The 27,505-nt window shown below is 41.0% G+C and overlaps 1 protein-coding gene across 1 annotated transcript in view; it reads left to right on the top strand.

Annotated features, from left to right (window-relative positions):
- The window catches only part of LOC122907367 (cytospin-B-like), a 699,233-nt gene that overhangs the window by 592,782 nt on the left and 78,946 nt on the right, over positions 1-27,505 (top strand). Inside the window, 1 exon segment of the mRNA XM_044250258.1 lies at positions 25,925-26,060. Within this exon segment, the coding sequence (XP_044106193.1) occupies positions 25,925-26,060 (136 nt within the window).

Raw genomic sequence — 27,505 nt, 5'->3', positions numbered from 1 at the left:
TTCACACCAACAATGCAAGAAGGTTCCTTTTTCTTCACATCCTTGCCAATACCTGTGGTTTCTTGTGTTGTTGATTTTATAGCCATTCGGATAGGTGTAAGGTGATACCTCATTATAGTTTTGATTTACATTTTCCTTATGATCAGCTATGTTGAGTATCTTTCCTATGTCTATTGGCCATCGGTAGGTTTTCTTTGGAAAAATGTCCATTCGTATTTTCTGTGCATTGTGTTATTTGGTTTTTGGGTGTTGAGTTTTATAAATTCTTTACATATTTTGGAAACTAACCCTTTATTGGCTATGTCATTCATAAATATATTCTCCTATTCCATGGCCTGACTTTTAGTTTGTTGATTGTTTCCTTCACTCTGCAGAAGCTTTTGATTTTGAGGTAGTAATAGTTTATTTTTGCTTTTGTTTCCTTTGCCTCACAAGGCATATCTAGAAAGAAGTTGCTACAGCTGATAGACTTTATGATATTTAGAGATAGCTCTTTGCTTAACTGATTCAGTGCTACTGCTAATTTTGTTTATATGGAATATCCCAAACCATGTGTTGTTCTAAGTGCTTGGACTATATGAGTGAAGAAAACAACAACAACAACAACAACAAAACCAGAAATCCCTGGCCTCTGGAGTGGATGTACAATTAAAAGTAGCAAACAATACACCTAATAAACGAGAAAATGAAATTGTATATTAGAAGAGAATAAATGCTGAACTATGGAGATAAAAACAAAGTAGGATAAGTGAGATCCAGGGTGCCAGGGGGGATGGGTTAGAATTTTAAATAGGGTGGTCATGGAGGGTCCTACCGAGAGATGACTTTTGAGCAAAGCCCAAAGTGAGAAAAGGAGTTAGTTAAATCATACCAAGGGGAGGAAGCAGCTGGAGCAAAGACCCTGAGGGGGAGCATGCCCATTGTTTGGGGGCAGTGAGGATGCTGGGAGCTCCAGGGCAGGGCGGGAGACATGGTTGCAGGAGTCAGGAGGACATGTGGGCATGCCTCGTAGACCAGTGCACAGACTTCACTTCACCCTGTGTAAGATGTGGAGCCACTGGAGGGCTCTGTTGAAGGTGTTACATGGTCACTGCATCTGCCATGTTGAGAGTGGACTGTGGGGGACATAAGTGGAAGGAGGAGGTGAGTTGACTTATTACAGGAAGACCGTGCACACTATGTTGCTAGATGGAACCAACATGGTTTCATGCAGTGAACTTTCCATTAATGAACACATGCTTATATTTAACTTTTAATTGGCTGGATTGTGACCGTATTTTTCTAAAGGGCTCTCGAGTGCTATACTCTTTGAGTTCCTTTCTGTTTTATAATAATTTTTTTTCCTTTAAATCTGAGTGACATTTTAACTTGGTCAAGAATTCGTGAGTCCCTTCTTTCACTCAACACTCCACTGGCATTGCTCTTTTGTCTTTTGTCATCTAATATCGTAGAGAAGACTGTAGGAGATTGTAGAGTCTAACTTGTGTCCCTCTTCTGGGTAATCTGCTGCTTCTGTTTCATTGTTGGCAGGCTATTCCTTTGCCTTTGAGCAGCAGTTAACTTTGACTGGACACATCCCATCTTGATTGCACTCTTACTGATTTTTCCGGGTATACAATGAGTGCTTTTCATTCCATGGATTGAGTTACTTAATTTCAGGGAAGTTTACCTCCACTGCATCCTTATTTTTTCCCTCCATACCATTAGTTTTTCTGTGTTCTTCAGAAATAGTAATCGTCTGTATGTCACATCTCTATCTTCCATATTTAACATCTTTCTAATCACTTTCATCCTTGTTTTTCTCTATTCCATTTTCACAAGGGAGGCTTCTATTTCACTGACTTTTCCAACATTTTGGTTTCACTTCTTGTTCTTCCTCATGTAACATTTGTTCATCATGTGATGGTGTGACTATTTTCCTCTAATGGTGTCCTTTTCGTCTCCTCCTATGAGCCTTTCCGTGATGCCCCTTATCTTTCCTTGGGGGGAACAGGGCCCTTGGGAGGACAGTTCTTGCTTCCGCCTCTCACTCAATTTAGAGAAATCTGTAACTCACTCAAGATCTAGAGAAGTATCAATTCTTGTAATCCTTTCTGAATTTTGTTCAGTGAATTCCTGTCTCTGGAAGACAGTCTATCTGTTGCCCAGGTAGTGAGGACTTTCTCTACTTCCTTCATATGTGGAATTTCCTACTCTATGTTGGCTTTACCTAAAGGGGAGAGTAAGTACATATGACTTCCTTTATAAGAATACAAGTTAAAAATTGCACTTTGCAATAAAATAACAAAGAACAATATACAAAATTCAACATGTTCAAAAGAGGATGTAGGTATATAAAAAAAATTCCCCCTCTGCCTCTGTTCCCTGCTCCCCAGTTCTTAGTCCTGGAAAGAATAAAACTGTAGAATACATTCTTAGAGGGGAATTGCCTTGTCAAAGGACATATGCATTTGTAAATTTTATAGCGCCATATAGCCCTCCACAGAAATTATCGATATATATCCTACTAGCAAAAAGTGAGAGTTCTAGTTTTCTCATATAGTCACCAGCATGGTGATGTGTACCAAAGTTTTTAAATTTTTGTCATACTGATAGGTAAAATGCATTTACAGTTTTAATTTGCATTTACTTTATTAAAAGTGATGTTGAACACGTTAGGTGTCCTTTCATTACTTTTATATCTTTCTGTTTTGGGTTATTGGTGGTTTTCTTCTGGGGTTTACAGGTATCCTTTGTGTATAGGAAAATTCATCTTTTTCTTTTCCTTTTTTTTTCTTAGATAGAGAGAGAGAGAGAGAGCGAGCACGCGCACGAGCAAGGGGGTAGGGGCAGAGTGAGAGAGAAAGAATCTGAAGTGGACCCCACACCCAACCACATTTATTTACGTGCTTTGAATTGATTTTGCTGATAAAAATAAGGACTTTAAAAAATTTTTTTAAAGATTTTATTTATTTGACAGAGAGATCACAAGTAGGCAGAGAGGCAGGCAGAGAGAGAAGGGGGAAGCAGGCTCCCTGCTGAGCAGAGAGCCTGATGCAGGGCTCGATCCAAGGACCCTGGGATCATGACCTGAGCTGAAGGCAAAGGTTTTAACCCACTGAGCCACCCTGGTGCCCCATTTTTTTTTTAATTTAAATTCACGTTAGTTACCATATAGTGTATTATTATTTCAAGTGCCCTCTTTAATACCCATCACCATTTAGCTCACCCCCCCAACTGTCCCCCCACCTCCAGTAACCCTCAGTTTGTTCTCTATAGTTAGGAGTCTCTTATGGTTTGGCTCATTCTCTGTTTTTGTTTTATTTTTCCTTCCCTTCCCCTATGCTCATTTGTATTGTTTCTTAGATTCCACATATGAGTGAAATCATATGGTATTTGTCTTTCTAAAGAGGGACTTTTTAGGCACAATTTCAGAATCTTAGAAACATATCTTTGTTTTTATGATCTCGCAAGTTTGCTTACTGCTTTACTGAAATAGTGCATGGAAAAATATAGCACAGTATTTCCCAAATAAGCACTTGCGTATTTCTTTAAAACAATCATAACTTAAATTCTGTGTTAAACTTGTCAAATGCTTTTTAAAAAATGTATGTTTATATCAGCATTTGTTTTAGTGCTTTTTCTTCCTTGGAAATTTTTTATTCATTTGTTAATTCAACAAATATTTATTGATTACCAGCTCTATGCTAAATAACGTCCTAGGTACTGATGATCAGTGAGAAAAGAGACAACCTGCTCTTGTTGAGTCATAATTTAATGAAGAGAGAGGCAATAAATAAGAAAATTTCAGGTTGCGATCAGTTATTAATGGAGAAAGTAAAGCATGGTGGTATGAGCTTGGGGGAAATATCCAGCAGGAGGCCAAGGTATAACTACCTTGTTGCCAATTATTAGAGGGGTGATGTGGGATAATGGAAAAAGCCTGGACTCAGGTGAGATCCTGTGCAAATCACAGGATTTCTATGTACAAGTTGTATGAACTTGAGCAAATTGCATAACCTCCCTGAACCCTGTTTCCTCAACTACTCTAAGGAGAAAAAATAATACCTGCCCCATCATGGCTTTTTTGAGAATTAAATGTGACACCTTAAACAAAAAATCCTAGAAAAGTGTTTGACCTGTCATCGTTGCTTTCAAAATAGTAGCTGAAGTATTACTAGCTTAACCACCGTCTTCATTAAAATGTCAAAAATAAGAAATTTCTCCACAATTTCATTAGTTTTAATATCTTGGGCCTAATAAGATGTTTCAAAGACTGGCACCTTTAAATACCATTTGTGCACATTGTCACCATGGTAACTGCTAAAATAGGGACTTGCTGGTATCAGTGTATCCATTTCCATGAATTGTCATAGTTTAATGTTCATCTACTGTTGGTCAAATTTTATGGAGGCCATCAAAAGCAGAAAAGGAACTACATTTGTATTGAACATTGTATTAAAACAAGTTTTAGTGGAGCTGAGAGGTAATGCATGAAAGAAGCTAGATACTAAAATGGAGCTCTAATACGGAAACACCAGCACGAGCACAGGTTCGTCTGTTCCACACTGAGGAATTTAACAGACTATGATTCAAAGATATTTTAATATCTCATCCATACTACTAGAGGTCAAGACAGGGGTCCGACTAGGCCACAGACTGGGAACAGGGCAGGGCCCCAAGATTTAATAATAATAATTTAATAATAACCGGTGCTTCGTGAGATTAAGAGTCACTTATGGTTTGTCTCCCTCCCTATCCCATCTTGTTTCATGGATTCTTCTCCTACCCACTTAAGCCCCCATGTTGCATCACCACTCCCTCATATCAGGGAGATCATATGATAGTTGTCTTTCTCCGCTTGACTTATTTCGCTAAGCATGATACGCTCTAGTTCCATCCATGTTGTCGCAAATGGCAAGATTTCGTTTCTTTTGATGGCTGCATAGTATTCCATTGTGTATATATACCACATCTTCTTGATCCATTCATCTGTTGATGGACATCTAGGTTCTTTCCATAGTTTGGCTATTGTGGACATTGCTGCTATAAACATTCGGGTGCACGTGCCCCTTTGGATCACTACGTTTGTATCTTTAGGGTAAATTCCCAGTAGTGCAATTGCTGGGTCATAGGGCAGTTCTATTTTCAACATTTTGAGGAACCTCCATGCTGTTTTCCAGAGTGGTTGCACCAGCTTGCATTCCCACCAACAGTGTAGGAGGGTTCCCCTTTCTCCGCATCCTCGCCAGCATCTGTCATTTCCTGACTTGTTGATTTTAGCATACAAACTGTGGGTTGCTGGGGGGAGGGGGGTTGGGAGAAGGGGGGTAGGGTTATGGACATTGGGGAGGGTATGTGCTTTTGGGTAAATTGGAAGGGGAGATGAACCATGAGAGACTATGGACTCTGAAAAACAATCTGAGGGGTTTGAAGTGGCGGGGGGGTGGGAGGTTGGGGTACCAGGTGGTGGGTATTGTGGAGGGCACGGCTTGCATGGAGCACTGGGTGTGGTGAAAAAATAATGAATACTGTTTTTCTGAAAATAAATAAATTGGGGAAAAAAATAATAAATAAATAAATAAATAAAATCTTTAAAAAAAAAAAAAAATAACCGGTGCTACTGATGGGTAATTTCCATAGGAGAGATTCTGAGGACAAGCTGAAGTCACTCTTTGTCAATAGGCAACCCAATCAAATGCCTTTCCAGGGAGAAGTACGGGTTATGTGAGGTTTGGGAATGGGAAAGTAGGTAAGTCAGAATAGCAAAACTACAACAGGCTAGGGAGATGTAGCCGGGGTCTGCCTACAACAAGAGAAGGTAGGGAGGCTTAAGTATCAAACCAGTTTGAGATATGTTCCTCCAGGCGTCCCCTCAATATTCCTAACAGACAGTTTGTTGCCTATCTATTTGCCCTAGAGACAGGACCACAGTAGATAGCACCCACTCTTTCTTCTTTTCCTTCTCTCTCAAGTCAAGAGGTCCCTCTGCTGGCCCAGGTCGATGGACAATGGATTTTACCAAGACCTATGTTACCTTGGTTCACCCAGATCCCCTACTCTGACTGCTAACTGTTGACTTCCTTTCCAGGTGAAATTTACAGGAGTAACCTGACCCTACTTCCTTTATTTTTTATCTTTCATTTTCTCCTTAATTCTGTGACCTTGCTTCTAACTCTGACGTTTTATAAACTTTATTCTTGCTAAATTCAGCAATGACCTAGGGGTGTGTTCATCTACCTGCTGGACACTTCCAGCTGATTGTCTTGGGCATTTCCAACAGCATGAATTGAATTCATTATCCACTTATGTGGTGTAATGGTTTTAAGATTTATCCACCCATTCTTTGTACTTTTCCTTTCAAGAGGCAGAGTTTAAGTCTCCCCTGTCCTTGGCCTAAAGACCTTTTCTAGCAAGTGAAATAAGGCAGAAGTGATGGTGTGAGACTTCAAGGTCATTAGGGACATTGTGGCCTCCTCGTAGCTCTCCTTCCTGGATCATTTGATCTGGGGGAAGCCAAGCACTATAACAGAAGGATATTTAAGCAGCTCTATAGAGGGGTTCACTGGGAAATGAACTGACATCTCCTGCCCACCACCAGCACTTACTTGCCAGGCATGTGAGTGAACCCCGTGCAACTTCAGCCCTGGTCAAGCCTTCAGATGATGCGGCCCCTGCTGACATCCAGACTGCAGGCTCATGAGAGACCCTGACCTAGAACCACCCAGCTGAACCTCTTCTAGATTCCCGACCCACAGAAACTGGGAGGTAATAAACGTTAGTTGTTTTAAGCTGCTAAATTTTGTGGGTAACTTGTTGCACAGTGGTAGATAACCAGTACACATGGCCAACCTTCTGTTTTCCCAATCTCAACAAATTGTGCCCAAACCAGGAGACTCCTTCTTCCTCCCCCAGATCCAACTGGTGATCAAGTCCTGTTATTTCCATGGCAGTATCTTCTTGATTCCACCTCCTTTGAATTTTGCTGTCATACTCTTAGATGGTTATTTCTCATCAAAGGTGTTTAAATTGCCTGTTGGGCGGTTCCTTGCCTCCACTCATACTCCCTTATATTTGTCCTCCACACTGATATCAGAGCAGTCTTTCCGAAATGTGAACCTGGTCATTTTGCTTCTTTACCTAAATTGTTCTCCCCAGCTAAGGGTTACTGCATCCAAACACCTCAGCAAAGGCAGGTAAAGTGGTTTGAGGTTTGCTCCCTGTCTTGCTTTCCAGCTTGATCTCCTGTCTCTCATGCCGGAGGGAGTTCGCCATCCCAAAATGCTTGTTTATATTGCTTTGCAGCATTTCCGTGTAGTTTCAAAGGATGCAATAATATATGTAAAATTTATTCAATTTGTTTTTTTTTAATTTTTTTTAAAGATTTTTATTTATTTATTTGACAGGGAGAGATCACAAGCAGGCATAGAGGCAGGCAGAGAGAGAAAGAGAGAGGAGGAAGCAGGCTCCCCGCTGAGCAGAGAGCCCGATGCGGGGCTCGAACCCAGGACCCTGATATCATGACCTGAGCCGAAGGCAGCGGCTTAACCCACTGAGCCACCCAGGTGCCCAAATTTATTCAATTTGTAAAGAAAACTGTCCCACCACTGGGGAAGTCGAACTGGTGGAGACTTAGCTACTTATAGTTTGGTCCCATCGGGTTGTCCTAAAACATTCTAGCATTAAAAAAAAGAAATCACGATATTTTGGCTAGGATTCAGGCTGTTCCAAATATTGATTTCTTTCATTATTTTTAAGATTTTATTTATTTATTTGGCAGAGAGATCACAAGTAGGCAGAGTTTGAGAGGGAAACAGGCTCCCTGCTGAGCAGAGAGCCCAATGCGGGGCTCGATCCCAGGACCCTGAGATCATGACCTGAGCCGAAGGCAGAGGCTTTAACCCACTAAGCCACCCAGGCGCCCCTAAACATAGATTTTTAACCTATACTATGGAAGCCAGTCATTTGAGATCCTAGAAATTGCCTTTTTTGGCCTTCTCAGTGTCAGGAAGATACAGTTTTATATTGTTCCTCATTTCTGATATCCATGTGAATGCCTTTCGCTTTAACAGGCAGTGAATTCCAGAGCAGAAAGCAAACCCTGGTACTCCCTGTCCTACCACACACTGAAAAGACAGATTGTCTGTGACTGCGGTTTGATTCAAAATGTTTATCCTTTTTTCAGTACCAAATGAAGATCCGATTATTTAGATCATCAGCGTTCTAGAGAAAAACAGCCGTGGTGTAGATTGGTACCCAGTGCAATTATTCTGTTTAGCAGCTCTTTTCTTCCTGGCTGCCCACACAACAGGTCCCTGGGCTCCTTCTCCACTGCATGCCTCGGTCCTTGAATATGAACCTCACACATGAAAGGCACTGATTCATCCACAGAGGTTCCAGTCAATGGTAAATTGAAATTACCTGGCAGCCCACATGTAGGCTCACAGTTCCTCTTCCCCGTGGCATGCCATTGGGATTCCTTGAGGTTCGGTGCATTTTTTGATGGAGGAATTTTGCTAATATCTCAATCTGTGTTCTTGCTGACCAAAATACACGTATATTAACTTTGGGACTCTTCCTGAAGACGTTTCATTAGTGTGTGTCTGAATGTGTTTTATCTCTGAAGAGGGCAACTTTAAGCGAGGCCTCAGGAGTTTTGTTCTTTTCCTTTGGTGACGAATGCATCGGTTTTGCACTGAGAAACATTATTTTGCCCTTGAGGCAGAGCTCATTTGGTTTACCAAAGAGGCCATTGTACATTGAAAGTGACACGAAAGACATTTGTGGTTTACTGCCACTCCTTCCGAAGCTTCATAAAAGCAGTGAAATGGGGCGCCTGGGTGGCTCAGTGAGTTAAGCCACTGCCTTAGGCTCAGGTCATGATCTCAGGGTCCTGGGATCGGGTCCCGCATCGGGCTCTCTGCTCTGCAGGGAGCCTGCTTCCTCCACTCTCTCTCTCTCTGCCTGCCTCTCTGCCTACTTGTAATCTCTCTCTGTCAAATAAATAAATAAAATCTTTAAAAAAAAAAAGCAGTGAAATGCTCTAGCTTAGGAGCAAATGGGTGAATGGTCCAATAAACTCCCAATTTTTCAGCCTTTGCGGGTGTACCTCCTATTTGCACTCCCCTTTCTTAAGTGCCTGTGTGGCATATCACTCGACCTACAGGACACGCATCTTTCCACCTCGCATCTTAGTCCTGTTCAGTAGTGATCTTACCATTGTTAGGAGTCATATTTTTTTCTTTTTTTTAAGATTTTTATTTGTTTATTTGACACAGAGAGATCACAAGTAGGCATAGAGACGGAGAGAGAGAAGGGGGGAAGCATGCTCCCTGCTAAGCAGAGAGCCCGATGCGAGGTTCGATCCCAGGACTCCGAGATCATGACCTGAGCTGAAGGCAGAAGCTTGACACACTGAGCCACCCAGGTGCCCCAAGAGTCATATTTATATCACTCACAACCTGTCTTTTACATTTCATTGATCCACTTTGCTATGTTAAATTTCCTGAACATATATAATGCTACAAAGTAGAAAAAGGTGAAAATTGTGAATTTTTTAAAAAAGATCTTACTCATTTACTTGAGAGAGAGAGAGAGAGAGAGAGAGAGAGAGAGTGAGTACAGGGCAGAGGGAGAAGCAGATTCCCCACAAAGCAGGGAGTCCTACGTGTGGCTCGATCCCCAGACCCAGGATCATGACCTGAGCAAAAGGCAGACACTCAACTGACTAAGCCACCTAAGCACCCCCAAAACTGAATTTTAACAACTATAAATACCAGCACATGAGTATGGTGACAGTATATTGTGAAAAGGTAGTAAAAGACTAACCAAGATGGACCACATTCTTTTAACTGAATGTCAGCTGCAGAAAAATGACCAGCGCAATTCTAAATTGCAAACTTGCTGATTACATTTAGAATATAATAGGATTTCAGTGAAAATAATTTTACATTTCAAATTTGGGAAATATATGTGAGCAGAATTGTTTCATTTGCTTCTTTTGAAATTAAAATTCCCAGAGTACCTTCTGATATTCTTTAGTTCCATTTTTCTTTCATTGATTCAGCAAACATTGACTAGTGTTCTGTTCTGGGCACTCTGTAAGGGGCAGAAGGATATGCAGTGACTAGAACAGAGTTTTTGTCCTCAGGGAGCTCTTGTTTTTGCATGTGCTGTTTTGGGTATCATATGCAGTCTGCACTTTGTTGCTTATTTTTCTGTTTCTCCTTTTCTACACCTGTTTCAGATCCATAAACTATTTTACAATCTATCTCCTCATTTCAAATTACTTTGTTCTCTGATCTTAAACATACAATAAATACTTTGGTATCAATTCTTGTGGAATTCATATGGATTTAGTAATTCCACTGTTCAAATTTCAGGTATAAAATAAAAAACACATTCTTAAAAAATTCAAATATAGAAATAGAGTAAAATATGGAAAGCCCTCTTTACAATCTCCACTCCAACTGCCTCCCAGGAGCTATACACGCAATTGTGTGAAAGTGTGTATTTCCCACATTTTTTTAAAGATTATTTATTTATTTATTTGGTAGAGAGAGATCACAAGCAGGCAGAGAGGCAGGCAGAGAGAGAGAGAAGGAAGCAGGCTCCCGGCTGAGCAGAGAGCCCGATGCGGGGCTCGATCCCAGGACCCTGGGATCATGACCTGAGCCGAAGGCAGCGGCTTAACCCACTGAGCCACCCAGGCGCCCCTATTTCCCACATTTTTGCTAACACTTTTTATCCCTTTCAAATATATTAGTCCATGAGATGGACTTTAAAACATTACATGGATTTAGTTCATGTTTGTTGGATACTAGGTAGACTAAACATCTTTTCACATTTTTATTAGTATTTTTCCTTTTGTGAATTGCCATTTCTTATCCTTTGCCTTTTCTCTGTGTGTTTGTTTCTTCTTGAGTTAATTTTGGTAATCTGTGTTTTCCTAGAAAATTATCTGTTTCGCCTAATTTACAAATCCATACATGTAATTACATCCTTTCTCTTGTTTTTAATTTCAGTTTTTTTCATCTTCTAGACCATTCTAAAAAATGTTTTCATTTCATTAACTGCTGTTTTTTTCTGTATTCATTTCTTCTTTCCACTTACTGTGGATTTAGGGAAGGCCCCTCTGTATACCAGGGAAGGTGGGACCAGAGATCAAAGGCGGTTGCTCAGGGTTTGGAAAATTACTGTTGACATCATTCTTCTCCACCACACCATCACAAATATAGCTCAAAATCAGCAAAGAAACATGAGTCAGGGGGCTCCCGGGTGGTTCAGTGGGTTAAGTGTCTGCCTTCCGATCGGGTCTTGGTCTCAAGGTCCTGGGATCAAGCCCCACGTTGACTCTCTGTTCAGTGGAGAGTCTGCTTCTCCCTCTCCCTCTGTCCCTCCAACTCATTCTCTCTGTGTCTCTCTCATAAGTAAATAAAATCCTTAAAAAAAAAAACCCAAAAACAAACAAAACATGAGACAGGAATCAGACTGATGGAGATTGGAGATCAGCTTTGTTAATGCTAAGGCTGACTTGGAGAAGAAGGCTTGACCCATGTTCCCAGTCAAACTAATGACCCTCCCCTTCTGAATTAAACTCGTCCAAGATATCCTTTTTTTTTTTTTTTTTTTTTTACGATTTTATTTATTTGACGGGGTTGGGGGAGAGAACACAAGCAGGGGGAGTGGGAGAGGGAGAAGCAGGCTTCCCGCTGAGCAGGGAGCCAGATGTTATGGGGGACTCCATCCCAGGACCCTGGGATCATGACTTGAGCTGAAGGCAGACACCTAACAACTGAGCCACCTGGCTTGACCAAGATCTTCTTAAACATAAATGCTTTTTTTTGGAAGGTTCAACAGGAAGCCAGTTAGAGTTACATAAATCAATTGCTCAGAGATACCTAGGGCCACATGGCCTCAGGCAGGTTCTTTTTTTTTAAGATTTTTTTTGTTTATTTGACTGACAGATCACAAGTAGTCAGAGAGGCAGGCAGAGAGAGAAGAAGGAAAGCAGGCTCCCTGCTGAGCAGAGAGCCCTATGCGGGGCTCCATCCCAGGACCACAACCTGAGCTGAAGGCAGAGACTTTAACCCACTGAGTCCACCCACGCACCCCAGGTTCTGTCTTTATAGTTCCACTGGGAGACCCAGGTCGGCAACAAAGAATATATGATTTGGCAATCCCTGATTTGGTGGCTGCCTGAGCAGGGCCTTAGTAAAGACATCCGGGGACTGGTGGGGAGCATGGTGGAAGGATCTTGGGGTTCAAATGGGAGGTGGGAGACTATGAGTCTGGCAGGGGAGGGAAAGGACCTGAGACTGGGGAGCACACTAGGCCAGAGGGAGTGTGGTAGTGGGACAACCAGAAGAAGAACAGAGGTCTGAGAGGCGTTGTTCAGATTCAGAATCCTGGTGGCAGCAGCATCGCTGATGGGCATATTCCCAAGTGTGATGGGAATTGTGAGGGACTGAAGCTGAGTCATTGTTCGAACTCTCTGGGGCTCCTGTTCTTTCCCAAAATTAGTTTCACATCTGCTTGGAAACCAAAAGAGTCGCTGCTTTCCTATTCCTGGCTAATTAAACAAATTCAAACATATGCACAGCCTCACTCAGCATTCTCACTCCGCTGGGGAGGGAAGTGTGGGCGGCAGGTGTGCTACACCATGCAGAAGGTGGTCAGTGTGGGGGTGGGGCAGGGGCGGCGGAGGACAGCAGGGAGGGTCCATCTCTAGAGCCAGACATACCTCTTGGCTGCCAGACCTCTCAGGATTCAGGCGTGTGAATTAATCAGGCACTGCAGGGGGGCCTTTTCAAAAGAAAATGTATCAGCGTATGGTAACTTGTAAGCCAAGAAACTTCTTGTCCCCAGTCATGCGTTTGCAGAAAGAGCCTCCCCTTCATGTTTCTTGGGGGACCGTGTGATGAACCTCGCTGCTTAGCTCAGAAGGCCAACTTCCCTAACCACGACTTGCCCAGTATGCTGTGCCTCCCTCTGTAATTACTTCTCTCTGTGTAATTTCTCACAGTGAAATGTTATGCTTTAAAACTAAATTAAAAAGTCATCGAGAGAGATGGTTAGGTTAACATAGAAGTCAAGTTCCTGTTAAAATGAGTAGTTTACGGTCAGGCTTGATAGATATTTACAAAGAAGGCGACGTATTTCTATACTACGTGCATGTGTCAAGTTCCAGATTGTATTTAGTTAGTAGATTAACATATTCCTTACGACCTACTGAAATTATCATATAAACAATTTATATTTATAATCCTTTTGCGCTAATGAAGACTGGATCTCTTGCTGACTGGATGAAGCTTAGAGACCCATGAAGATAAGATCTTCACCATTTTCACTCCTGGGCGTGTGTCCTTTCGTGCTGCCTCATAACAGATTCTCTTGGGTCCAAGAGTCCTAAGGATCTGACTGTGATGGTCTTTGTAAACATTTGACACACATGTCTTTGCAACCCATTCAGAGTCACTTTCATCTTTTGGCTTTGTCCTAGTTATTTTTAGAGCTGATAAATTCATTTTGCAAGAGCAAAACAGAGCATTTTTAGGCTTCCATTTTTGGCTAAGGTTTAGGGAATTCTGTTCTTGGGAGAACTGGCGGGTTTCCCACTGAGGCACACAGGAGCTCAGCCCGCACAGAGGTTTCCTTCAGCACTGGTCTGGATTCATCCATCCAGCTCTTGGATCTAGACCACCCTGACACGGCCCAGCCTCCATGCAGATGAGCAACCGGACATGCCACTGCAGGCCAGTCTTACCCTGTTCTAGACCATCCAAGAGTAGAGATTTCGTGGCCCCTGCAAAGGATGTCTCATCCAGGCTTTAATTATTTCTGCAATTAAGAAAGTCTTCCTTGGGTCAAATGAACTTACTTTCTGCAGTATAAGCCATCAGTATTGAGAGTCTGATGCTCTCATGATAGATAATTGCTCTTATGCTTAAACAGTATTTTTTTCAGATTTTATTTATTTATTTGACAGACAGAGATCACAAGTAGGCAGAGAGAGGAGAGAGGAGGAATCAGGCTCCGTGCTGAGCAGGGTGCCCGATGTGGGGCTTGATCCCAGGACCCTGGGATCATGACCCGAGCCGAAAGCAGAGGCTTTAACCCACTGAGCCACCCAGGTGCCCCTTAAACAGTATTTTTTAAATTGTAAAACTCCTACATATTCATCACAATTAGTGGAGAAGACTCTTTAAAGCATAAGGGAAGTTAACACTACCAACTAGAGATAACTGTCTCTTTTTTAGTAATTTATTTTATCTTTTGAATTTTATTTTATTGTGGTAAGAACACTTAACCTGAGCTCTTAGCAAATTTTTAAGTGTACAATAATATATTATTGTTGGCTATAGGTCCACTATTGGATAGCAGATCTCTAGAATTTATTCATCTTGCTTGGCTAAAACTTGATGCTCATTGATTAGTAAATCCCCATGTGCCCTTTCCCCCAGTCCCTGGCAACCACCATTCCACTCTTTGATTTTATGAATTGGATGATTTTAGATACCTCGTGTAAGTGGGATCATGCAGTTTTTGGCTTTCTGTGACTCCTTGATTTCACTCAGCAGCATGCTGTCAAGGTTCAGCCAGGTTCTTAAATATTGCAGACTCGTCTTCTTTTTCAAAGCTGAGTGGTATTTCATTGTCTGCATATATCACATCTTTACCCCTTCCTCCGACAGTGGACATTCGGGTTGTTTCCATATCCTCACTCTTACTCATAGTGCCACAGTAAACACAGGAGAGATTCTGGTTTCATTTCTTTTGGATAAATACCCAGAAGTGGGATTGCTGGATCATGAGGCCATTCTACTTTTAATTTTTTGAGGACCCTTGGTACTATACACTGTTCCACAGCGGCTGCACCATTTTGTATTCTCACCAGTAATGTACAAGAGTTCCAACTGCTCCACATCCTCAACAACGCTGGCTTTCAGTTTGTTTTGTTTTTTTTTTATGATAGTTATCCCAGCAGGTGTGAGGTGATACCTCACCATGACTTTGATCTGCATTTCCCTGACGATTAGTGATGTTGATCCTTTTTTCACATAATCTGTTGGCTATTCGTATGTCTTTGAAGAAATGTCTGTTCAAGTCCTTAGCCCATCTTTTATCAAGTATTCGGGGGGGTTGTTTTGTTTTTTTACTATTGAATTGTCAGAGTTCGTTGTATATTTTGGAGATTAACCCCTTATCAGATTTATGTTCTGCAGATATTTTCTCGCATTCTGTAGGTTGCTTTTTTACTTTGTTGATTGTTTTTCCTCTGTGGGCAGAAGCCTTTTTAGTTTGGTAGGATTCTGCTGGTTTTTTTTTGTTTTTGTTGCCTGTGGTTTTGGTGTTATATGGATGAAATTATTACCAAGACCAATGTCACAAAGGTTTTTCCCTGTTTTTTTTTTTCCTAGGGGTGTTAGAGTTTGGGGTCTTATGTTTCAGTCTTTAATCCATTTTGAGTTGATTTGATGTATGGTAAAGTGTCCAATCTCATTGGCTTTGTCCTATGATGTCGATACCTAGTTTTCCCAACACCATTTGTTGAAGAAACTATCCTTTCCCCATTTAGATTTATTGTAAACCCTATCAAAATCCCAGTGGTATTTTTTGTAGAAATTAAAAAAAAATCTAAAGTTCATATAGAACCACAAAGAAAACAGGAATAGCCAAATCAGTCCTGAGAAAGAAGAACAAAGATAGGGCATCTTATTTCCCGCTCATGTTCTATAAATAAATAAATAATATTAAAATAAAATAAAATAAACTACAAATCTATGGTAATTAAAATAGTATGGTACTGGCATAAAGACCGACATATAAACCAATAGAATAAGACATAAATCCATGCCTCCATGGCCAACTGATCTTCAACAAGGGTGCCATGAATAGCCATTTTTAATATATAAAGTTTCTTTAAGTCTCTTTTTCTTTTACCTCAGTGAATATGGCCTCCTACTATACACACCATTTATAGTCTATTTTCCCCTAGGTTATCATTATTCTGTATCATCAGATATTTTACAGTATTACTTTAGAAATTGAGGTATAATTCACTTACTATAAAATTCACCTTTTCAAGTATAGGTACAGTGGTTTTCTTGTATTTCACAAACTTGCACAACAGTCACCATTATCAAATTCCAGAACCTCTTGTCACCCCACCACCTCCTCCAAAATCCTGGAACTGTTAGCAGTCACTCTCCCTTTGTGCCCCCCCTTCATCCCATGGAAACCACTAATCTACTTTCTGTGTTTAGGGATTTGCCTATTCTGGAAATTTCATATGAATGTACTGATACAGTATGTGGCTTTTTGTGTCTGGCTTTTTTCACTCAATATAAAATTTTCAAGTTTCATCTACGTTGTAGCACGGATGAACATTTCTTTTTTTTTTTTTTTACTTTATTCCTTTTTACTGATAATAATATCCCGTTGTATAGATATACATTGTGTTTATCCATTTATCAGTTGATCGATTTGGGTTTTTTTTTTCCCCCTACCATTTGCCCATCACAAATAGTGCTGTTATGAATATTTGTGTACCGATTTCTGTTTGAATTCTTATTTTCAGTTTTTTAGGGGCAAGGAGTAGAATTGTAGGCCATAATGGTAACTCTGTGCTTAACTTTTTGAGGGACTGCCAAACTGTTTTTTCACAGTAGTCACAGCATTTTACAGTCGCACAAACAATGGATGAGGGTTCTGATTTCCCATAACCTTGGCAATGCTTGTTATTATCTATTTGGCGGTACCCATTACTGGTAGGTGTGAAGTGGTATCTCATTGTGGCTTTGATTTGCCTAGCTCTAATGCCTAAGAACATTTTTTATGTGCTTATCAGCCATTTGTATATTTTTTAAAAAGATTTTATTTATTTATTTGACAGAGATCACAAGCAGGCAGAGAGAAAGGCAGAGAGAGAGAGGAGGAGGAAGCAGGCTCCCCGCTGAGCAGAGAGCCCCATGCGGGGCTTGATCCCAGGACACTGGGATCATGACCTGAGCTGAAGGCAGAGGCTTTAACCACTGAGTCACCCAGGCGCCCTGGCCATTTGTATATTTTATGTTCTCTTTGGAGATGTATGTATTTGAATTCTTTGCCCATTCGTTAGTTGAGTTACTTGCCGCTTTATTATTGAGTTGTAACGGTTCTTTACATGTTCTGGAGAACAGACCCATATATCAGATATATGACTTACAAATATTTTCTTCTATTATATATGGGTCATCTTTTCACTGCCTTTTGCAGCACAAGAGTTTTTAATCTTTAGGAAGGCTAATTTACATAATTTTTTGTTTGTTACTTGTGTTTAAGATCTCTATGAAAACATTACAAATCCAAGGTCATGAAGTTTTACACTTAAACTTTTCTTCTAAGATGTTTTCAGCTGTTACATCTTTGAGGTAATTTTGTATATAATATGAAATAGTCTAGTTTCATTCTTTTGAATATGAATATCCAGCTGGCCAGCACCATTTGTTGGAAAGACTGCTCCTACCCCATTGAATGGTCTTGGCTCTCATGTCAAAGATCACCTTCCCTAAAAGTATGGGTTCATTTCTGGACTCTCAGTTCTATTTTACAGATCTACATATGTCTGTCCTTGTGTCAGTACCAAACAGGGTTGATTGCTATAGCTTTGTAGTAAGTTTTAGAACACCCAGTGCTTTGGGGCTCCTGGGTGGCTCAGTTGTTAACAATCTGCCTTCGACTCAGGTCATTGTCCGGGGGTCCTAGGATCAGGCCCCGTATCAGGCTCCCTGCTGGGCGGGAAACCTGCTTCTCCCTCTCCCACTCCTCCTGCTTGTGTTCCCTCTCTCGCTGTGTCTCTTGCTGTCAAATAAATAAATAAACCTTTTTAAAAAAGTAATAAAGATTTAGAACACACAGTGCTCCATGCAATCTGTGTCTTTGTAATAAGTTTTAAAATTGGGAAGTGAGAGTCTTTCAGCTTTGTTCTTCTTTTCAAGATTGTTTTGATTATTCTGAGTCCCTTGCATTTCCATATGAGCTATAGAATTAGCTTGTCCATTTTTGTAAAAAGAGAAACTGGAATTTTGATAGGGATTGTGTTGAATCTGTAGATCAATTTGAGGAATATTGTCCTCTTAAGTCTTACAATACATGAACACAAGAGTCCATTTAAGACTTCTTTAACATTTTTCAATGTTGTATAGTTTTTTATGTACAACTCTGCACATAATTTGTTAAATATATTACTAAATATGCCTTCCCTTTTGGTGTCATTGTGAATAGAATTGCTTTGTTATTATTTTGGATTGTTCATTGCAAGTATGTAGAATTGAAAATTATTTTTATATAATGACCTTGTATCCTACAACCTTGCTGAATAAGTTTATTAGCTCTGTTTTGTTACAGATTTTTTGAGATGTTCTACATAGAAGATCATTAGATAATAGAGATAGTTATACTTTTCTTACCCATCTGGATGCCTTTCTTTTTATTGCCTTATTTCCTTGGCTAAAGACTCCAATACAATGTTGACCAGAAGTGGCAAGAGCAGAGACATCTCTATCTTGCTTCTGATGTCAGAGGAAAACTTTCTGATTTTCACCCTTAAGTGTGGTGTTTATTGTTGGCCTTTATCAGGTTGAGGAATTTCCTTTTTATTCCTGGTTTATGGAATATTTTTATTATGGAAGGGCATTGGATTTTGTCAAATGCTTTTTCTGCCTCTATTGGAAAAATCCTGTGGTTTTGTCCTTCATTCTATCAATATGGTGTATTATGTTGATTGGTTGTCATATGTTGGACCAACCTTGAATTCCTGGGGTAAATCCCACTTGGTCCTGGTATATAATCCCTTAGATATGTTGCTAAATTTGGTTTGTTGGTGCTTTGTTAAGGATTTTTACATCTGTGTCATAGGGAATATTGATATAGTATCACTTTTAATGGCTGCATGGTGTTTAATTACATGGATAAACCATAATGTAACCAATTAGACTCTCAATTCTTTCCTTTGTTGTCATTGTTACAATCGAGGATCAGTTTATAACTCCTGCACATACAGTTTTGCATTCATCCATGATTATTGTCATAGGATACGTTCCTACAAATGGAATAACTGAACCAGAGGTGCAGAGATGTTTGTCTCATTTTGTCATTGGCATCTTTGTTTTATTTATAGGATTTTCGTTATTCGCGGAGGCTTTTTATTTTCAAAGTCAAATCTGTCTTTTTTTATGTATTCTGCCTTTGTGTGTGGGCTCAGAGAGGCCTTGCTCACCTTGTTCAGATATACAATCTCCTCTCTTTCCTTCTAGTTCTTTTTTTTAAAGATTGATTTATTTATTCGACACAGAGAGAGAGGGAGAACACAAGCAGGGGGAGTTGGAGGACAAGAAGGCTTCCCATTGAGCAGGGAGCGCAATGCGGGGCTCGATCCCAGAATCTGGAGATCATGACCTGAGCTAAAGGCAGACGCTTAATGACTGAACCACCTCTTTCCTTCTAGTTCTGATAATGCTTCTTCTTTTTTTTTTTCTCCACTTAAATTTTTATTCTATCAGAAATCATTTGGATACATAGTATGAGGTAAAAGTCTTTTTTCTCTCTCTCTCTAAATGTTTAGCCAATTTTCCCAATGCCATTTTTAAAAACAATCCATTTTTTTAATCCTCAGATTAGTAATGCTATCTTTATCTTAATTCTTATTTTGGGATTTGTCGTGATCCATTTACGATGTTTCTATTCCTGAACCACAACACTGCAATTATTTTACTTCTCTGGTCTCTTTTAATATCTGGCAGTACAAGTCTCTTTTCAAATTTTTTTCAACAATTTTCTTCTACAGAGAAGAATAAATTATTCTATATCTTCTATAGGGAAGAATTACTCTACCAGGTACATTTTAGGATAGTTTTATAAGGCATCATTTTCATAACTCTTAATCGTGTTAGAATTTTTATTGGAATTATAATACATTTATATAACTATTTTGTGCAGAATCAATATCATGGTATGTTGGTATGTTTTTTTCATTCAGTCCTCTATTCTGTTACTCAGTAAAATGTTATCGATTTGGGGGTGGGGGGTGTGATTGCAATTTTCTTACCAGATTTATTCATAGATATTCTATACATATTTTCACTCATAAGCAGAACTTGTTTAGCATACAATAACTTATTTAGATGTATTGTGTTATTATACAATTTAGTAATTTTTTATTAATTTTTAGAAAATCTAGAGAATACAGTGTGAATTTAAAAAAGAAATGACACACAATAGCCACCCTGAACACTTTGTGTATGTCCTTCTGGTAATAGATTTATGGTCTGATTGGTAAGATGCAATCACATGAAAGCCTTATGCCAGAGGTGTCTGGGTGGCTCAGTGGGTTAAGCCTCTGCCTTTGGCTCAGGTCATGATCCCAGGGTCCTGGGATCGAGCCCCACATTGGGCTCTCTGCTCAGTGGGGAGCCTGTCCCCACCATCTCTCTGCCTACTTGTGATCTCTGTCTGTCAAATAAATAAATAAAATCTTAAAAAAGAAAGAAAGAAAGACAGACAGGCAGGCTTAAGCCAGCGCACTAGCCTGTATTTTTTTTTTGCCAGTCCAGCATTTTTTTTTTGCTTTTGGGAACTGCTGTTCTTACAACTAGTGGGGCTGTCAGTCACCCAGGTCCCTCTCCCTTACCATGGGGCTGGAGAGGGTCTCACTCTGAGGTTCTTCTCTGAGGAGTGCCTGTCTTCTGAGGTCTTGAATGCCCTAGACTTCTAATCATGCAGTGCTGCCGGAAAAGGCTTTCCCATCCCAAGGGCACCATGTTTGAATGCATTGAACTTGGGGAAACAGAGCTGAAAGGTGATGAAAACAGGTTCCTGATGACTTTGGAACCTCCCGGTCTCCTGGCTGAAAGCCAGCTCAAATGCATCCTTAGACTATCCAGTTAGTCAAGCCAATAAATTTGTTCTTTTGCTTAAGCTAGTGGTGGGGTTAGGGTGGGGGAGAGATGACACCCAGGTGAGTTAGGTCCCCTTATTCCCCTGCCCCTGCCCCGCCCTGGGAAGATGGATATTCTCCAGTGAGAGCAGGTCCCATGCATTGTCCCCTGCTTTCTTCAAGAGGGAAGGCCACCAAAGGCAGAGGCGTTTGCCCGGGTGGCATGGGGCCACGTTTGTAAGAACAGTGCCCACAGGGGAAGGCCAGCTCTTAACTGCATGGCCACAGCCCCTTACTGTGATCTGTTGTTAGAAAGGCAAAGTCTGGGGCGCTTGGGTGGCTCAGTGGGTTGAAGCCTCTGCCTTCGGCTCGGGTCATGATCCCAGGGTCCTGGGATTGAGCCCTGCGTCGGGCTCTCTGCTCCGTGGCGAGTCTGCTTCCTCCTCTCTCTGCCAGCCTCTCTGCCTCCTTGTGATCTCTGTCTGTCAAATAAACAAACAAAATCTTAAAAAAAAAAAGGCAAAGTCTGCATATGAGGTGGGACTCAGTGTCTGCAGACTCATGCTGTCTCCTAAGTAAAGGCTCCGTGCCGTGTAAGAGCTACTTGGCTAAATCTCACCCTTATTATCCAGTATAATCGCAATAAACCTCCACCTCGTGGCAGTGACTAAGCTCAGCCCCGATGACTACAGTTCTTGCTGAGGGCAGATAGGACCCATGTTGCTTGTTTACCTTCACGAATTCCTTCCCTGTTTTTACAGGCAGGGCTCATCGTCACTGGGGCGTGCAGACCATCCAAAGTAGCAGGACACGTGGACCTCAGGTTTTGGGAGGGTGTGCGTAATTCTGGAATTCTCTGAATTCAAAACTAGGTATGAAAATATTTAGAATGAAAAAAAGGGAATTTCAGCCAACAACCAGAGGCTTGGAGGTTTAGGTGCTTCATCTCTGAGAACGTTTTCACTCAGCTCACAAGAACTGCCTGCTTTGAAAGGTTTCCTGAGCTAGCCTGACTTCCCCATCCCACCTAGAACATGCTACAGCCCACAGGTTATGGCAAGTGAGGGGCCCTGAGGCAAACACACCTTTGAAGACAGACTAGCTTTTTATTTTTCTTTTCTTTTTTTTTTCCCTTCTGTTTGATATCTCAGGTTTGAAAGAGCAACATGCTAGTCAGCCCATGTTTTTAAATCCTTGTGTTTTAGAGAGGTACAAATTAAGTATTCAGGAACCGGTAGGAGAGAAGTGATTTTGCTGTGTGTGTGTGTGAGAGAGAGAGAGAGAGAGAGAGAGAGGGAGAGGGAGAGGGAGCAGGGAGGGGTGGGGTGGGGGGAGGCTGTCAGAAGCCTTGGAGCCCGCCTGCCTCCTGAGTGAAGCTTTGCTCAGATGCTCACTGCCTGGGCCCCTTGAGTGTGGTTTTCCTCCCCGGCCAGCACCAAACCCCAGAATAGTGCGGCTGACTTGCTGATTGAGGTCAGCAGCTCCCCGGAGGCACGAGAAGCCAGAGCCTTTGCAGTAAGTACATAGTTGGTTATTATTTAAGATGGGGATGGAAAATCTTAGAAGTATCCTCTCTCTGGGGGAAGAGGTTCTTCTGCTTTAGGTATAATGTCTAATATACTGAGTGAACCCTGATATGACTAAGGCCTGATTAACACATTTTTGTGTATGTGATTCATGGACTAGATCATTGAATGCTACATTCATGCTTTTGGGGGGCTAAAAATGAATTTGAAACTCGTCTTCTTGATATCTTGAAAAAATAGTCTTTTTTTCCCTGCCTGTTACTTTTTCCATCTTGCACAGTAAGGATCATTAATGCTGACTTTAATATATAGAGTCTGGGAGAAAAGAAATCCTCCCTGTGGGTACTAATTACTAGTGCTATGGAGATCTGTTTTCACAACCAAAGTGAATAGGGCTGCTTCTGTGCATTCTTTTCAGCAAGTGTGGGACAGAGAACCACCCACTTGACTGGTTCTTAGGCCCCCCGAAAGTTCTAGAGCCCTCTGCCCTTGAAGGTGAGCACTGTGGAGTGCGCCCTCCCATCTTGCAGAGGGCCTGATAATGTCCCAGAGCTTAATATCTGGGCCAAACATTGTGCTCATGAGGCCTAGATGGCAGAACTTCAAAGATGTGACAAAGATAGAGGCTTTTCTAGGAAGTTACTTATTATACGGTTTCTGTTTAGACAGTATTTTGCACTAACCCTCCCCTAGCCCCCAGCCCCGTCCTCACCCCAGCCAAAGGCACAGGCTACTTTGAAATGTCTCTTCACCATTCTGTTTTTCTGGAAATGAAGTTTTTCGGTTTTTTTGGATTTGTTTTTGTTTTTTCCTTTTTCCTCTGTCTTATTAGGATAAAATATTTAGCTCAGTAATGAAGGAAGTTGATGTTTTAAGTTTACTCAAACAATGTGATTTTCCTCACCTTGTTAGACTGCAAAAGGAAAAAAAAGACACACACATTCCCTGTTTCTGCTACAGGACTCACTAATATGGCCCCGTTTTGAGGAGTAGGGAATTTGGGTAAATTGGAAGGGGAGGTGAACCATGAGAGACTATGGACTCTGAAAAACAGTCTGAGGGGTGTGAAGTGGCGGGGGGGTGGGAGGTTGGGGTACCAGGTGGTGAGTATTATAGAGGGCACGGCTTGCATGGAGCACTGGGTGTGGTGAAAAAAATAATGAATACTGTTTTTCTGAAAATAAATAAATTGGAAAAAAATATATAAAAACAAAAACAAACGATGAGCCTAAAGCCATACAGTAAAGATGGCAGAGACTGAAAGTTGAAATGCTCTGTTATTTCCAATAAACAACCATCAGACCAAAATAAATAAATAAATAAAATAAAATAAAATAAAATAAAATGGCCAATTTTATGTTAGGTATAGTTTACCACAATAAAAAAATTTCTAAAAGAACAATGAGGGGAAAAGGAAAAAAGCAGACTAGCATTTGCAAGGGAACCAGGGCTTTACCCAAATTACAACCCACCCCTCATTTTCCTTTTCTTTTTTGTTGAGGCCAAACATACTTACAACAAAGTATGTGGAGCTGGTTAATCTCGGTCTTAACTGTACAGCTCACTGAATTTTTTTTACATGTGTTTATATCTGTATAACCACCACCAAGGCAAGTATAGAATATTCCAGGGGCGCCTGGGAGTCTCAGTCGGTTGAGACTGAGACTTGATTTCAGCTCAGGTCAGGATCTCAAGGTCATGAGGTCAAGCCCCTCATCAGGCTCTGGGCTCATTGGGAACTCTGCTTGAGATCCTCTCTCTCTCCCTCTCCCCCTTCCCCTTCTTCTGATCTTGCCTCCCCAAATAAATAAATAAATCTAAAAAAGAAAAGAAAAGAAAGAAAAAGAAAAGACAGAAAAAGAACATTCTGCACCCCTGGAGGGTTCCTTCTTGTCAGTAACTCCTCCAGAGGTAAACAGTATTTTGACTTCTATCACCGTCATTTGGTTTTACCCAAATATGGTTATACTCTTTTGTGTCTAGTTTCTTTGACTTAGCATGCCTGTGGGATCCCTGCATTTATTAGTGTATCAGTATTTCTCCTCCTCCTCCTTCTTCTTCTTTTACTGTGTAATTTCCATTGTATGCTAAATCATTATTTAATTTGCCCCTTCTGTTGACTGTCATTTGGGTTGTTCTGTTGGGGCTGTTGTAAATCAAGCTGCTGTGAATGTCCCTTTGATGAACTTACATACTCATTTCTCTTGAATACAGAATTAGGAGTGGGCTGGCTGAATCACAGGGTGCAGATATTCCATTTAGTAGATCCTGACAGTTTTACAAAGCATCTTACCAGTTCATACTTCTGCCAGCAGAGAGTTCCAGGTGCTTCCCAACCTCACCAACACTTGGTTTCATTTTGTTTTGTTTTGTTTTCTCCTTCAAGCCATTCTGGGGTGTGTGGAGTAATACCCCAAAATCTAAACAATGCAAAAGTGGAAATTTGTGTTTGTGTGCAAATATATAAACACCCAATCGTCAGTAAATGACCCTGAAGTTAGTGCCGCAGTGCGGGGCCGGACTTTGGTCTGTCAGCCCGAGTGGTGGGCAGTCTCCATGGACTTGAGGGCGTTTTCATGCCTTTTCTTCAGATGTCAGATCAATTCAGAATGGTTCCAGGCATCTGCCTGGCTCCAGCCTTTTAGTACTAGTCCTCTTCAGAAATACTCTTCCCAGAAGACTTACCATGATTGCAAAAATGTATTTGCAGTGTTTCTCATGAACCGTGAATGTCATTTACCTGGGCCAGAACTGTGAGCTCATTGAGGGGCTCCCAACTCTTAGTCTTTAATTCCTTTCAACAAGCATTTGTTACGCTGCTTCCAGGACAGGAAGGAAAGCAGAAAAGGAGCAGAGAGATTCTCCTTTCTCTCTGTCCTCCATTAGCAGTGTTCTTCTGGCCTCCAGAAGGTACCTCTCGTCCCTCTGAACATGTTGTCTGTGTGAGATCTTATACAGAGTGCATGGTGTGGAGCATATGGTATCATCCCTCTCCTTCCTCCGTATACATATGTGCGTGTATATCTATCTATGTATGTATACATATATACACATATATACATGTCCAGAATTGAGAAATATATTTTTAAGCTGTTTTTTCTTGCCCTTTAATTTTTTGTGCATTACCCTCACCTTGCTTTTTGTGCATCTCACAGTTCTTTCTTCATAGGCTCCCATCTTTAAAAAAAAATAACAAAAAAACAACCAAAACAGAAAAGCAGCTTTAAAAAAAAACCTCATTATTTGAAATGTGACATGATGCGTAATATTCATATGCATAATATTTATATATAATATTCTTTGAAACATAGTGGAAGATCATATTGTAAATGATAGACGCAGGTTTATCTAGCTTTGCATTTTTCTGCCGCACACGGTCGTGCTCTGACAAGTGCCTTTACTGCGTCTCAACCACTGGGCAGGTGGTACTGCTTGGTGCTTTCTTGGCTTATAGCACTCCTTACTGACAGTATACGTTCTCCTCCTCTGTCCTTCTGTCTCTTAGCTCAAGAGGGCCAGTAGCGAGGACATGCTCAACAAACCGGGAAGTACCGCCGCTTCCGGGGTGGTTCGACTGAAAAAGACTTCAACAGCTGGAGCCATCTCTGAGCTTGCAGAGAGCCGCCTGCGGAGCAACCCAGGTAGGGAGGACCCAGGTGGGAAGACCCCAGGTGGGAAGGAGCCAGGCAGGAGGGACCCCCAGTGGGAGGGACCTAAGCAGGCCATTCATCTTGGTGATATGAAAACCCTTTCATGATTCCTGCGTCCCTCCCCTCATCAGACGTGTATTACTGGCCACGTATGTGTGAGAGAGGGGTGCCCGTTCTGAGGTTGTCGTGGTGACAGGTGCGTTGGAGGGAATGAACCCTGTAGAACTCTCGCAGACGTGGGCGTTCGACATCCTTCCTGGATCCTCTGGAAACCTGGAAAACCCTGTGAATCACTTAGGCTGTGGTGGCCACCGGAACCGCGAGCTTTCCGTTTCACTGGTTTTCTGAGAATCAGAAAGAAGGGTTTTTAGCCATTGTGTCTGAGTTCAGAGCATGGGAAGCATCGGGAATGTATTTAATTTTCTTTGGGCGCAGGTACGTAAGAGAGCTAAGATTTCCATGGTCTGGCTGTTACAGTGCACATCTCCGTGCAAAATTGTCTAAATTGGGAAAATAGCTGAAATACATCATTATTAATTTATAATGGAAGTGAATAGTAGTATACTTACAATTTTTGAATTCTGCATAAAATACCACAATGCAGATTAGCTTTCAAAGGTGTATTTTAATTTACTCAGTTTTCCAAAAAGTTGACTCTATGAAAAGTATATGTGACTTTTTTTTTTTAATGTAAAGGCCTCATATTTCTATACAATGGTTGTACTATTTTAAGGACTGGTTTCATACTGAATACAGACATTTGGTTTTAAATATACAACAAATGAAAGTACAGCTTGTTTTTATCACGCCAGCCTAAACGTTAATTCCAAAAGTTAACAGGGCACCACAAAAAAAAAAAAATGACAGAATACTCTCACTCTCAAATATTGATGTAAAAATGTGGGATCGAAATATTAACAAGTAGAATTCTATAAGAAATTAAAAGAATAATAGTGTAGATTGCAACCAAGTGGATTTATGGTCTCCAAGAGTACGTTATATTTGGGCATTTAGGAATATAATCTATTTTACAACATTACTAGACCAAAGGAGAGCCATTGGTCATCTCCAGAGATGGAAGACATGTTTGGCAAAATTAGCAATCCTTCTGATTTAAAAACAAACTTTTGGTATACTATAAATGTAGGGATCCTTCTCTAGTGGGATTAAGACACATGTATCTCAAGCCACAGCCAGAACTGTCCTCAAGGGTGAAATCCTGGAAGTATTCCCATTAAAGTCAAGAATGATTCAAGATTGCCTCATTACCACCATCATCCAGATTTTCCTGCAAGTATTAAATCAAGGCAGTGAGCCAGGGGAGCTCTAGCTACAGAAGTACTGGAAATGAGGGAACAAAAGTGATGATTTTCTCCAGAGGATAACATTGTATGCTTAGAGAAATGCTTAGAATTTCCTGAAAATTGTATCATTAG

Source organism: Neovison vison, chromosome 5 (assembly GCF_020171115.1).
Source record: "Neovison vison isolate M4711 chromosome 5, ASM_NN_V1, whole genome shotgun sequence".
NCBI lineage: Eukaryota > Metazoa > Chordata > Mammalia > Carnivora > Mustelidae > Neogale > Neogale vison.
Note: the sequence above shows the minus strand (reverse complement) of the source record. Positions and strands in the feature narration are given on the sequence as shown.